Source organism: Phoenix dactylifera, chromosome 8 (genome assembly GCF_009389715.1).
Source record: "Phoenix dactylifera cultivar Barhee BC4 chromosome 8, palm_55x_up_171113_PBpolish2nd_filt_p, whole genome shotgun sequence".
Classification (NCBI taxonomy): Eukaryota; Viridiplantae; Streptophyta; class Magnoliopsida; order Arecales; family Arecaceae; genus Phoenix; species Phoenix dactylifera.
This window is the reverse complement of record NC_052399.1, coordinates 19,852,614-19,867,551: the sequence shown is the minus strand read 5'-3', so window position 1 is coordinate 19,867,551 and position 14,938 is coordinate 19,852,614. Positions and strand designations below refer to the sequence as shown.

The 14,938-nt window shown below is 38.8% G+C and overlaps 1 protein-coding gene across 1 annotated transcript; it reads right to left on the bottom strand.

Moving 5' to 3' along the window:
- Positions 1 to 5,100: 5,100 nt before the first annotated feature.
- Positions 5,101 to 14,003, bottom strand: LOC103723061 (mitogen-activated protein kinase 1). The gene is made up of 6 exons (XM_008813861.4): positions 13,529 to 14,003; positions 13,242 to 13,371; positions 11,536 to 11,673; positions 8,186 to 8,518; positions 6,549 to 6,729; positions 5,101 to 5,570 (listed from the first exon to the last, which is right to left on the bottom strand). Exons 1-6 carry the CDS (start codon positions 13,765 to 13,767, stop codon positions 5,395 to 5,397), a joined length of 1,197 nt encoding a protein of 398 aa, XP_008812083.1. The 5' UTR covers positions 13,768 to 14,003; the 3' UTR covers positions 5,101 to 5,394.
- Positions 14,004 to 14,938: the final 935 nt, after the last annotated feature.

Sequence of the window (14,938 nt, the reverse complement as noted above, 5' to 3'; positions counted from 1 at the left end):
TCATTAAGAATATTTAGTTATTTTTAATTTTAAACCGTTAATTTTTTGATAGTATTAGATGGTGTGGACATATATGTAAGAAAAAAGAAAAATAAAAGGTATAAACGTACAATAAGTTTTTTTTAAGAGTGTACGTACAAATATTAATTTTAAAAAAATATTTATATAAATTTTAATATTTTAAAAAAAATGTATGTAAAAAATTTAACAGGTTTGGTTGTCGTTGAGAAAGAAAGATAGCCCCAAAAATTATTTGACATGGTGTCCATAAATACGTGGTCACAGACGAGAAAACGATCGATAATTAATTCTTCAGCGACTTCTCCAAAGTTTTCCGGCGCGTTTCAGACTTGCTGCAACTCCCATTTTCCCTTGCATCTCGCATGGCCGCCGACAGTACTTGGAGGTACAAATTTAGTGGCTCTGCTCTCATATATATATATATATATATATATATATATATATATATATATATATATATATATATATATATATATATATATATATATATATATATTGATTAATTACAATGGAGGATTGTGATTGGTGGGATATGATATAACTTCTGGTTGCCATCCGCTTGAGACTTCCGGCGAGAGTGGTTTAAGAAAAATCAAATAGTAAACTGTAGCTAAAATTGCAATTCCTTTCGTTCTATAAAAACATTGGTACATATAAAAGTATAAAATATTTCTACAACTTGAGCTGCAGAAGATCCACTTCCTCGCAGATATTGGAACCCTATAAATGGGCATTCCGCATGGTGAAACTATATAATTGGTAGAACGTAAGCATACCTATAGACTTTCACTTGATGTAATTGATAACGAAGCGACTCGAGGCATGAATGGTTTGTTCTTTTTATGCAACAAGATCAAAAATGTCTCCACATTTCTGAACCACAGAACAGTCCTACAGCTTGGACCGTAAAAATTAGAAACTCTAATGCATCCCCGCATTCTTGTCATTCTTGAAGAAATTGTAAGGACTTATTTGGTTCGAATGAAGAAAAGCATAGTCAATAAAAAAATAAAAAAATATTTCACATTTGGTTAATTTTTTTAAAAAAATAATTTTGTTATAAAATAAGATTTTTATATTTTACTCACATAGGATATAAAAAATTTAATTTCTATCAGCTGAAAATTAGGATAAATTTTTCACCCCTATGAAAAAAGCCAAACAAGTAGCCGATCTATTGATGCGATGGAGGACAGCTGGGTGACCGAGTGGCCGATCTGTCGCATGCCGACCTTGGTGGACTCGGCGAGATTATCAGGGTGTAGGGTCAGCGATCTACTGGACTTAGAGGGGGGCTGCTGGAGGGTGGGGTTGATTCGGGAGGCATTTGGAGAGCAGTTGGCGGAGTTGTTTTGTCTCTCCAATCCCCACGGGGGGGGGAGTCTGACAGGTTAGTTTGGATGGCGACGGGACGGTCCCTCAGCATTGTGAGGCATATGGTGATATTGAGGAGACCATCGAGCATGTTCTTCTGCAGTGCCCCAGGGCCTGTGAGATATGGCGGAGGTCACCGACCCCACTACCAGACACGGTGGGTTCAGCATAAGACCTGATGCAGTTATTGAAAGACTCCATGAGGAGTTCTAGATCTGTTGAGGATGGGATTCTTAGGGCGTACCTGTCCTACCATATATGGCTGGACAGGAATGCTGGTATATTTGAGGGGAGGCGGTCGCCTCCGTGGATAGTGGTGGACAGTGCGACGTGTCACGCGAGAGAGGTTATTGCAGCTACCGTTGTGGATTCTTCTGGGATGGCTAGGGACACCTGGGGTACTCACGCTGTTTCAGCGCCCTGTTTTTTTCCCGTTTCTTGGGCACCCCCACCTCTTGGCTATCTCAAAGTAAATTTTGACGGCAGCAGGTCAGCGGATGGCGCGACTAAAGGGGTTAGCTTTGTAATCATAGACCACTGTGGTAGGATGCTTGCTGCAGATGGGCGCTGGACACCTGGGCTCACTGTTGTTGGGGCAGAGTTGCGGGCTGCCTGGGAGGAGTTATCCTACGTCAGGCATGTGCTTGGTGTAAAGCGGGTGCACCTTGAGGGGTACCCAGCGAGGTGATCGACTGGATCCGGGGGGTGGACAGGTATGGTGATAGTTATCTCCTTATCCGGGAGACACGCAGGATGGCTCAGTCGATGGACGACTTTCAGGCAGTTCATGTGTTTAGGAAGGCGAATAGGGCTGCAGACTGGGTCGCCTTCTATGTCACCTGGCACTCCGGAAATTTTTTGTGGACGTCCGGATCAGATGTTCATTTTGCTTTGTTATTTTTATAATCATAGTTTATAATTATATATTTTAATATTATTTTAATTATATATATATAATTATTTATATTATATTATTTATAATTTATATAAATAAAATGTATAAAATGCATAAAAAATAGAATATATAAATAATCATTTATTTTATTAATATGATAGAATGAAAATTCTACTAATTAGTATGTGACTAATTAGTCCTTATTTATGTGATTTTCTGCTCGGATTGTATGCTTTCGATTCCTTAGCAGGGCTAATTCTTGTCTTTAAAAAAAAAAAAAAAAAAAAAAAACAGCCAAACAGGCTCATTACGTAGTCCTCACACAACCTCGTTGGGAATCTATTCGCCCAGACACAGTGCTCCTCCTTTTCTCGCCGCTCATTAGCCCATGTTTCCACCCATATAATAACCATACATTGAGATGAAAAAAATGAAATCCCATATCATGCCTTTGCGCTACCCACCACACCCTTATGCCATGCTGCTGCTCCTCGGCCGCACCTTTTGTCTCGTCGGTGGCATCCTCGGTCACTGCCCTCCGAATCACCTGCGGACGATAAAGCAATGCCCCCATTCCCATATTGATTGGACCCACGTAGTTAAAGCTAACAGGAATAGGTTGAGAAAATAAAGTCTGGAGTGGCTGGTTGGCAGGAAGTTTTTGTCTCTGGTAAGTGAGTATCATGGAGGTCAGTATTTGTTTTCCTTTTTTTCTCTTTGATAAAACGGGATTATAACGACAGAAGATGTGGCGATGGAAAAAATGTTCAAATTCGTTAAAAGTTATATAACGATTAACCAATATTTATCGAATTTGATAAAAAAATTTCAATGGAAGCAAAAATTTTCAGGAACATTTAGAATATTTTGTTTCTGTAGAAAAATTGAATGTAGTTATCTACGAGTGCCTTCTTTTGCAGCTTCTTTCAAACTCCATTAAATGGTTCATTAACCCTATGAATGAAAGCACTGATTGGTCTTTCCCCATTCAAAAAAAGGCGGGAGTGGTTTCAGAAATTTACACGGAAAACATATGGGAAAATTGCTCAAACTTTATGATCTCTCCATGAACTATTGCATGTAAAATTAACAGGCATAGAGAAATGAAAATAAAAAATGAAGAGAAAGCTCGTGGAAAAGAATTAGAGAGAAATATTGACTTAATATAAATATGTTATGAATTCAAAGAATCATTACAAGTTTCAATTATCCATTAATTAACAAAATAAATAATTAAGTTATTAACAAAATACTCTGATTAACTTAAAATACCTTTTAATGATTATGACAATTGTTGTCCTGTGTATGCATTGAATATAAGACAACAAAATGGACATGTGCCTATGCTCATGGGACATGAATATTCAATTCAGACCAGGTTTTGGAACATGCATGCATGCATGCATGTATGTATAAGAGACTCACACTAGACCCACAAAAAAAATAAAAAGGGAACATACAAATAGAAATATATATCTATAGTATACATATGCAAGAACCAAGAAACAGGAATGCTAGGCTTATCTAAGCTTTCCTATTCTATTGCAGTAAGGACTATTCGATCGTCCTTGGCAGCAAGAAAGGGATACTAATTCTCCATCTGAGTAGCCCAAAGTTCTTCCCAGTAGGCAGAATATGGTTTTGCCGATCTCTAGCAGAGAGAAGGGGCAACACATAGTCATGGATTTTAATTATTTTGGTCAATTCGCAAGTCTGGGAAACAGTCTTTGTGTAGTCTGCTTTCGTCTCCCGGCTCTAAATTCTTTAGGTCATTTTTCAGCACAGAAGACAGTCATTCTCGAACAACCTTGCCTTTTATTTTAGTGCTAAAGATTCACGAGCATTCCGGCTCATCTCAAAGAATATGCTAAAATAACCATAGTCTTTTGTCTAATGGAAAAGGCTTAGAATGATTCCACTCATGCAAGAAATTCAAATGAGGAAATCTAACTATCTCCAGTAACCAAGTAAAGAATAAGCGCTTATAAAATGCTCATCTCAGTCCTTAGGAAGGGAACTTACCTATTTAAGAGCTGTTTGGATATTCCTACATAATTGGGTTTAAAATCTCAAAGGACTTAAGGTTGTTGCCCGTCTAGCTCCCATCTTTTAAAAACCTACCCAATCCTAGCCTTTGGGTTGTACAAGGGATCGAAGGGCCATTTTTCTTCTCACGGAGAATTTGGACTACAAGGTGTTTAATTGATAGAGCCATACTTAAATGAATGACCTAATCCATAGATCATGTAGAATTTTCAGCTCAATCCTATAAAAATATTCAAACAAATCTTTAGAGCATGTTTGGAAAATCTAGCACGATTAAACTAAATTTCCTACTGGATTCGGTGAATTGGGCTGCTTATTGAGTATGACCCCTCTCAATCCAGTACCCTCCTAATTCTATTGAAACAAGAAATCTTCATACATCTTTTTTTTCTTCCTGCAAAACAATATCCCATAGGCTTGGGATTTAGACTAAAATTTAGTTGATCCCTTGGAGGACCATGGGTAGGCGAGCTGATGGGCATGATTCCTAGATGAATATCCAAACAAGCCCAAATGTGGTGGCACTTCCCTCTCAAAAGTTAAAAGCAAATTTCAAGCATTAGCTCTCATTTTCTAGAATGAGTATGAGCCTTCACAACTGGCTTTCCATTGTAAATACAAACTCGGCTGTGATCAAAAAGTCACTTTTGCTCTTTCCACTCCTTTCCTTTATTGAGACCTTTCAGGTGGATTCTCCACTAGGTCAGCATGCATCTGTACTCAGGATAAACTTCCTGATTAAGATATACAAGAATGAACTCTTATATGGCAAGCATAGATTTTCATTATTTATACTGACTAGAGAAAGTAGAAACAAGTCACATTTAAATAACCATAAAAAGTATCATACAGACGCACAAGCATCCATACAATCACCCATAAATATCCTCCCACTCCAAGTCCCTGCCTATCAGATCACAGCCACCAAATAGAATCAAAAAGCTCTGCTGAAGCACATATATATACATGGACGAATCAGTAGCAGTTGCATGCAAAAGCCACATGAATTGCGCTGATCAAAGGTCACAAGGGTCAACAAACCGGACCGTTGGAAACTCTTATTGTTGTCGGTGCTCAGGGTTGAATGCGAGAGCCTCCCGGTAGATTAGCTCTTTCATTTGTTCTTCTGAGAGAGCATGCTGCTCAAAATCAAAGCTGAAGGGTGTCATGCAGACAGGTTCGTCGCTAATGTCATGCAAGGATGCCAAATAGGGATGTGCCAGTGCATCTTCAACTGCAACAAATTGGGAAGCGAATATGAAAAGATTGCAAACATGAGAAGGATCGAGCATATATGTTTAAACTGCTGAAACAAATCAATCTTCAGAATGATCTAAGAGTGCAAATAAAGAAGCGGATGACAGATGATTTGAGGGGGAAAAATGATCCACTTGAACAAGAAATTCTGTAGATCTGCAAATAGCCGTAGTTCCTACAATCCTACTTGACAAACCACTGTATACCACCCTACACTTCCAATAAATCAAGTAACCATCTTGGCCAAACAGAAATGGAGTAAAAGACAGAGAGCAAGACAGAAACATAGGTTTGAGCTTTTATTAGGGCTCTTGATGGGAGTGCTGGAAAGTCAAATTAGCATTTTAGTCCATTTGAACCATTGCAAGCATAGTGGCCAACACCCTTTGTGTACAAGAACATAACAGGCACTCCTGTTTGCAGATAAAGTTAAACGAAAAAATAACTGCATAAAATGAGTTCAGACAATGTTGGTAAAGTGGGTTTTAGCTTAAACTGCAAGAGCATTTTGAGGAACAGATGGGACAGTATTAAAAGCGGAGAACACCTAATTAGAACTTTATTCCAGATAAAAAGATATAACAAGTTTAAACAAGGCAATTGCAGTTGAATGAATTGTGTCCAGAGGTACCTAGAATGAGATCACTATATTCTAAGAACAAGCACTAAACGACTCAATAATAGTTGTGGCAGAATGTCACTGTCAAGAGTGTTTTTAAAGCATAACTTGCTTATGATGATGCTCCATATTGTACATCATAACAATAAAAATATAAAACACTGGGGAAGTTCAAATTTGAGTACTCATTATGTAACAGTTCGAGGAGGAAAAGCCAAAGCAACTTACATGCAGAAGTATGATTTCCAATGAAGGCATATTTTACTTTATTACTTTATCTTATCACTATTACAGATTGATATAATCTAACAAGCAGAACGGGTAGAATGTACTCACCAGTTATTCTCTGTCTAGGATCAAATGTTAACATCTTTTCAACAAGATCAATAGCTAAAGGGTGAACATGGGGGAACTTTTGAGGGAAGGATTGCCGTGCATGGCGAGGAAGTTGGTGAATATATCTTCTTGCATTTTCATTCACAAAATCCAAATCAGCCTCATTTGGAGTGCCTATAAGCTGCATGGTGCAACACAAATTACTTTAGCTGACCCACGTATTAGCATGCATTGCAAAAACACCAGTAACACAATATTGCACAACTAATTACCACACAACATTGCCGTTTGCATCCAACATAACCTACAAAGAGTGAAGAAGAACACATAATATTATAGTTATGAATGATGTGCACAAAAGACCATAACCATGAGGCACATAAATCAAGGTTTGGGCACAACACTAGTCCTAGAAGACCCTTAAAACCTAAGACTTATCCCATTTATATTTTGTCAGTTTGATGGATCAAAAGTTAACCAACAAAGTTTTGCTAAGAGTGAAAAAGTATACTAGAGGAGGTGCAGGTTTTGCACCATCTATGAACAAAATGACAAGAAATAGATGGAGACTTGAGACCATCCAATTATGTGCAAGAAAGCTCTAAGGAGTTCTCAGAAAGGAGAGGTTCTGAAATATACAATAAAGAATCATACAAGATCAGAAATAGATCTATGTTAACATGGATGAAAGTTAACAAAAAAGATTTGGAAGAACTTGCAATAACACTAGGGACAGCCCTTAATAGGAAAGATTAGTAAACAAGAGTCATTAAGCTGCCCCCAATAATCGGGGCAAGATTTGATGGTTATAGTTAATTGGTTATCAAGTTTAAAGACTAATAAAGTGTGAAGGTTATTGTCATTAAAATAAGGTAAGCACATGTTAATAAAACAGCAACTTAATTTGTTGCATGGATCATTATTGGTCACAAACCAATTGACAGCGAATATCAATGCTAGATCTACCACCTAATTACTAGAAAAATAGTCCAAACAACTGACATGAATCATGTTTCAAGTTGTACAAAAGGTTTAACGAATATCCAAAACTAAGCCTATCACAATGTAGGTCATAATCATTCAATCAGCATTTGAATATGTCTGTGTATTAAAGATATCCAATTGTTCTGGTCATGGCAATCCAAAACGAGCCCCTTTGGCTGACTGGTTTATATGAAGGGGCACAACCTACTCCTGGCATTAGGACAAGCAACATATGGTCATTATGACATTAAGATGCTATATCCATCAAATGATTAAGATTTCTTTTTTTTTACAAAAAAGATCAAAGATAAAGCAAGAGAAATAGACCGACTTAACCGCTAGAGTTGGATTTCTGAATTCTTTTGCTACTTATCTCCATTTAAAAGAGTTTGTTTTCTCAATGTAACTAGTAAGCATTTTCAAATCTTTCCATATATCTTCCACTTATCTAATTATCTCATACTTTCTTATGGTAATTATCAATGCATTGGTATGTTGAATAATGAAGCAAGCACTGATTTAGCATGTTATCAGGAAACTGACATACGCCTCACTTCATTCCATCATGGACAAAAGGAAAAAAAAAGAAGATAGAAAATAAATTTTTGAATAAGTGATACATAGGAAACATGGTTAAAAAGAGATGGATCAACCTCCATTAGTAAACGTAGCTGGTGGACATGGTCCCTTCCTGGAAATAAAGGTTTCCGGTCCATCAGTTCCATAAAAATGCAGCCAACAGACCACACATCAATTGCCGCAGTATACTCTGAAGAATTCAACAATAGCTCTGGTGCTCTGTACCATCTTGTTACAACATACTCTGTCATGAAATCAGTTTCTGAGGTAGTACGCGCAAGTCCAAAGTCACAAATCTTTAAATCACAGTTAGCATTTAAGAGGAGGTTGCTTGGTTTTAAGTCTCTGTGAAGAACATTAGCTGAATGTATATATTTTAATCCACGAAGTATCTGATAAAGGAAATACTGCACAAAGAAAGGGGAGGAAAAGAAACAGATCAAATGAATTAATTGTTCAAGTACAAAAATATAAAATTATGCAGAAATGCATGGAAGAGATATACAGTAATAGTAACAAGAGAATGCAGTTTTCAAAAATATCTTGTTTGAAGGTCACAAATTCAATAAATGGAGCCACATGCATGCTGGTCCATCCAGAACAAGAAGCAAGAAAAAGATAAGTAGTATAATAGTCATCGCTCAATATCTCAAGAAAAAGATTAGTATAAAGAATCAAAGTAATTGTTGCATGATAGAACGTTTAGACTGCAAACGATAACCATTGTAGTGATTCATCAAATATGGGACACATTATGAAGGAAAAAACCTACTGTGATTCTTGAGGTGCTCAGCAGACACAGTTAAGAGTCATGGTGGATACTTATTCATTAGAATTGTTGTTGCCACACAGAAAACAGAAAAGAAGCTGACCATAGTATCATTCATCTTCACTTAGTTAAGGAATGATCATGTAATATTCTATCAGTTTCCAGATAAAATCACTCAGACTTCAAGAAACTGATGAGTTCACTGTCATCTCAAAACATAAGAAGCCTGGGAGCAAGGTCCGCCGTACCGATACCGGTCGGCGTACCGGTGGCGGGCCGGACCGGTACGGTACCGGTCCGGTCCGGTACGTACCGGCCGGTATCGGTACAGTACCGGCCGGTACCGCGAGCCAAAAACCACAGCGCCTCGCGCTGTGTTTCATAAAAAAAAAAAAAATTCGTACCGGTGCGAACCGGCCGGTTCGCACCGGTACGAGGCCGGTACCAAGTGGTACCGGCCGGTATCGACCAGTACGGGCTCCGTACCGGCCGGTTCGCACAAGATACCGGTTTTCTTGTGGTTCCAGTACCGGTCTAGGACCGGACCGGTACGTACCGGCCCTGGGAGTCTAGAAAGTGTTGAAGCAGCCTTAAACTAGAAGTGAAGCTTCCGTAAACCCCACTAGATGTTTGTGAAATTATTGACAAGCAAACATTTAACTGAAGTGCGGGAGGTAAAATTGTCATTTTCCTTTTCAAAACAGTTTCATCATATGCAATATTGCATGAATCTGATGTTTAACAGTGTGTTCAGGAATTAGTGAACTGTGAACATGTGGTTGAACATAACACGCTTGTCAAAGACCACCAAAGCAAGCATCATGTTGCTTATGTAATAATGAAGACATAAACACAATAACAAGTTGCTAAATGTGGACCTCCATGGACTTTCTGTTGCCTTTGCCAAAAAAGTTCAAAATATGTCAAAAAAATCAACTTTCTTGCCTTCTTTAATGATTATCATATCCCCAAAAAATGCAAATTTAACAGTTCCGATTATATCATGCTAGGAAATTCCCCTTGGTATAGAACTTACCTTTAAAACCAACAGAATTGGGCATTCATCATGTTAGATGGGAAACATAAATGATTTAAGCAGATAAAGTGGTGGACATGACTTAAGGTAAAGTTGGTTATAAACAAGGTTCGCCGTACCGGTACTGGACCCCATACCAGCGCCACACTAGCATAGTGTCGGTACAGTACAATACGGAGTTGTTTTGACGTACCGAGTGTCAGTACGCCACAGGTACGATACGTTTGATACCGTCCGGTTTGGTATGGTACATCATACCATGGTTATAAAGTGGTTGAAAGGTGCATATTTCATTTCTTAGCCTTTGGCTTGCCAGTTAGACAAAAAAATTCATACTACTCACGTAATGTAATTCAGACTATTCACTAACAGTTGCTTATGGTGGCAAGTTGAGAAATTATACCCTTCAAAAGAATTCCGTACAATATGATGACAAGCTAACAGGGTCATACCAAAAGAAAATAACAACTAATGCCAAAGCTTGGCAATGAACGGAACATGAGCATGGCATCGCTCAAGCCCAAGATTAGCTAATGGAAATACTTGTGAGCTTAATACCAGCACCAATAAAGAAGTCAGAAGATTATAACATATGAAGTTTTTTAGTTTGAGGGTTGCAGCTTGCAATTAATTCAATTTGCTCTTCTCTCTTACACCAACTAGGAGAGTGGAAAAGGCCATTAAAAATGGAACAAAAAAGGTTCTGATCCACTGTAGATATAGAAAGGAGAGTGGGAGGTATCCTTGATCTCTACTGGAACATGGAAGATGTTGAGAAGTCATCTGGCAGCAACCTCTCACCTAAAAATCTTGGTGATATTTCAATGGAAGAGACAAGTACCATAGGCGCATTTTATACATGAAATTGCAATCAGGTTTATGCTAAATCAACTTTTTGTATAGAATGAAATGTAATATATCGACAAACTCTTAGTTCTGTATCCAAGTTTTTCATTTAGACCAATATCTCGGCCAGGATAACAGTTTGTATTAGTACCGGGTACCCACAAATACAATATATTTGAAATGACAGTCTTTCTTATCTTAGTTGATGTGACTTATGTATCTTGAGATATTGACCAATACAACATTAACATACTACCTGAGATTTTTCCATCTTTGTATTATTACCTTAAATGGATTTTCTGATAAGCCAATATCTATAAATGCCTTTAAATAGCAGCTAGCATTGGTTAAACTATATCGGTTGAGATATCGATATCTCCGCATATATTGGACCAGATATCAAAATGCCTTGGTTCTTTCCAGAATATTCTGGATTTCCAATCTTAGCACAGAAAAACCAAGATCTTGGTTCATCTTCCTTTCAATCACACAGCAAGATGGCCAATATCATGCATTAAGAGAACTTGGGTGCACTGTGATTTACCATCTTATGGATTTCCCACATAAATCTCTTTTCTAGCTGCCTTTTTTTTCCTTTAATAATAAACTATATGTGTCCCCATAGCAAATAGAAGGGAGTCAAAAACTTGCATCAATCTCTAAAGTGTTATTAGAAGATTAAGTCAATAAACTATAGTAAAGTATGTTCCACATAATGTAACAATAAAGGAAAATCCCTATTTTGGACAAAAGCCAAGTTATAATAACATAACCTGACAGTGTTCCTCGGACAAAGCTTGATTTGAGCGTATAATTTGATGGAGATCAGTATCCATTAATTCATAAGCAATGTAGACATCATTGAATATTTCCCGCACAGGAGGTGGTATTATATCTCTGATAGCGACAACCTGTATTGCAGATATATGAGATAAAATCAGAAAACAGAACCAAATTCAGACTTAATATGTGATACAATCATGTATAATTCAGAGGCTCCTCCCACAAGAAAATCAATTAGTCGCAAAGCAAGCATGTTCTCTTGCCTAAGATCCAGACTTAGATAAAATGATATTATTTTCTTACCATACCTTAAGCAAATGAGGCTGCAAGAACCAATAACTGTTATAGATATTACTACTAACTACTGGACACAAACAAAACGTATGACAGAAAGATACTTTAACCTCATTAAACTTGACAGTGAGCAGAGCCTTATAAGTAATTATTTGTAAAATCTTATAAAGCATGATACTTTGAATAACCAAAACCATTAAATGGAATGGATAAAAGAGGTGCCAGAAATCAACAGGCTATTGTAAGTTTATTGCCGGAAAAGATAACCTAATAGCTTTACACGGACAGAAGTATAAGAGGTTCCATACCAGCCAGAGAGACAAAAACTGTTGGGTGAAGCAGTCAAGTTTAAGTGAATGCTATATAAATTCAATGAGAACTAAAAATATCAAAGTAATTGTTGAGAACAATACCACTCAAAAGTGGAAGAAAAATTTAACAACTATAATAGTTCACAATCCATAGGAACCAGTTAATGTAAGTGTGCAGGAGTATTTCCTTTTCAACTACTATCTGTTCAGACAATCAGATCAAGTTGTAACGAACACATAACTATAATGTATTAACATTACTAAAAGAAGGAAAAGGTTAAAGGCAAAAATAACTATATAATGGATGTCCCTATCATGAAGTTGGATTGATATATATGCATCAGATTGAAGTAGTAGCATGGATCATACTAAAAATATGTTTTTTTTTTTACTTCCTTGACAAAAATATGAGTGCCAATTGGTGATTTGATTTCACATACGATTTTATGGAAGGAAAATGTGTTAGTGACTTAAGATACAGGAGGATACTTAAAAGTTTTCCCTTTTCTTCATATATATAACTTGATCACAGGTTTCTTTCTCTCTCTTTCCTTTTGAGGAGTTCTGAGAATTATGTTTAAGGAACTACCCTTTTTGGGGGTCTGAACCAAGAAGATTTAACCTTTTCAGTAAAAGATACCATCTTTGCTAAATTTTGCCAGCTCAGCCTTCCAAACGTTATTCTTTTGACATTTGATCCTACTTCCTCGTTATTCTTAATTGCTACATCAGAAGGCAAGATATATCCTACTCACATTTTCATCTTCAATCACGACAAAAATAAAAATCACATTTAATTTAATCTTGAGCTATCAAGCAATACAAACTTAATGATGACAGACAGCAGATTCCTTAGCTGGCATCATCATAAACGACTAGCGAACACAGATAATTCATGCCAAGGAGTTCTGCCCAGTTATAGAAACCGCCCATCAAAGTGTAAAATTGCCATACAATAACCCTAGCATGGATATTAGTCCCTTCCGAATCAACTTACTGAAATATGGATATGTAAATATTAGCAAGCAGCGTCAGAAAGACAGAGCGCCATAGAGAGAGAGAGAGAGCAAGAGAGAGAGAGAGTCACTAACATTTTCATGATCCATGTGCCTAAGAAGCTTTATCTCACGCAGCGTCCTCTTTGCGTCGATCCTGTTATCGAAAGCGTTGGCGATCTTCTTGATCGCTACTTGCTCACCTGTCTCCGAATTCCAAGCCGAGCTGAATCCACAGAACAACAGAGCGAGAAGATTAGCGATCTTGAGAGATCAAGAAACAAGCAAAAGAACGATTTTTTTTATTATGGAAATCAACGAGGCCCATGGAAAAATTCCGCATCTAAAGAAGAGCAGATGGGAGGGAGAGAGAGAGAGAGTACCAGACGATCCCGTAGGCACCCTTTCCGATGGGCATGATGGGGGGCTTGTATTTGGAGGTCACCTCGAAAATGTTCCCGAAGATGTTGTACTGGATGAAGCTCCCGCCGTGGCTGAGCGTCGCCTGAATGCTTTCCAGCCCGGGCGGAGGCGGCGCTGCAGCGGCCGGCGGCGCCGGCCCCCCAGGGGGCGGCCCCGCCTCCGCCATGTCGGCGTCGGAGGGCTGAGCTCCCGCATCCATCCGTCCCTCCTGGGGACCGAAAAAACCCTAGGGGCAGAGGCAGCAGCGATAGAAACAGGCGAGTATTCGATCCGCTCGTCCCCCCTTCTCTCCCTTCTTTAAGTCTTAACTACAGAAGAGCTATTATTTCATTCTTGTTTTTCTTATTTCTTGGCTTCTATTTTTCTCTCTCTCCGTGACAAGTGCGGAAGAGGCCAAAACGAAGTTCCAGAGTTAAGTATTTAATTCATCCGTTGTTATTATTATTTGGATTTTGGATTTGGGACCGCTCCCCCTTTAAGTTGATTGAAATGATATATGGAATGAAATATTTTGCAGGTAATATCCAAGTGGGGCATTGCAGAAGGGCATGATAATGACATCGGGACCGCTGACGTATCGAACGGAGGGGACGGACGGTGATGATGAGGGGCGGGGGAGGCCCTTTGACCGCGTCACCACGTGGGTTGGAGCGTACGTTTTGGATTATACGACCGGCGGCTATACAGGGGAGGCAGGCACGGGCCATCGAGAATCCAATAGCCACCTCTGCGCTGAGTAAACAGAGGGGCCCGAGGGACGGTAGGTGGCCGCGCACACCGTGGCCGTCCGATCGAGGTCGGATGTGCCTCGATGCGAGGTGAAACAGCTGTCTCTGGTAGGCCAAGACGGGGAAAAAGAAGGGGCAAACATCAGGGGAAAAAACTGTTGCGCCCAAAACCGTAAAACACTTTACCCTTTTTTGAGGCCAGACGCCAGTAGGAGACCAGTAGACGGGTGATGTTGATGAATTAGTGAAGAGAAGAGGGCGCAGCTCAAGACGTTTCATGATAGGTGGGAAGGCATGAGAGGGTCCTACTCCATGGAGATATGAACCGGGCTCTTGGTATCCATATGCGGTGCCATAGATGCACGGGATCATGAGAATTGGACGGAGATGATGCTTTTAACGAGCTCTACGATAAAGGCCACCATAATATCTACCAAAAAGGAAAGAACGTCCGTCCGGAAGTGAAGGGAAAACAACGGCCAAGTAGGAGTAATAAGAAGGTCCATGGGGAAAACTATGGACGACGGCATAGGTCCATGCCGTGCCACCGCACCACCAAAAAACAGGTTAATTCAATCGAAGACCAAGTCTCCCACATTACCTTAAGAGAAATATAGGCATACCACCGTGATTGCAGCAGCG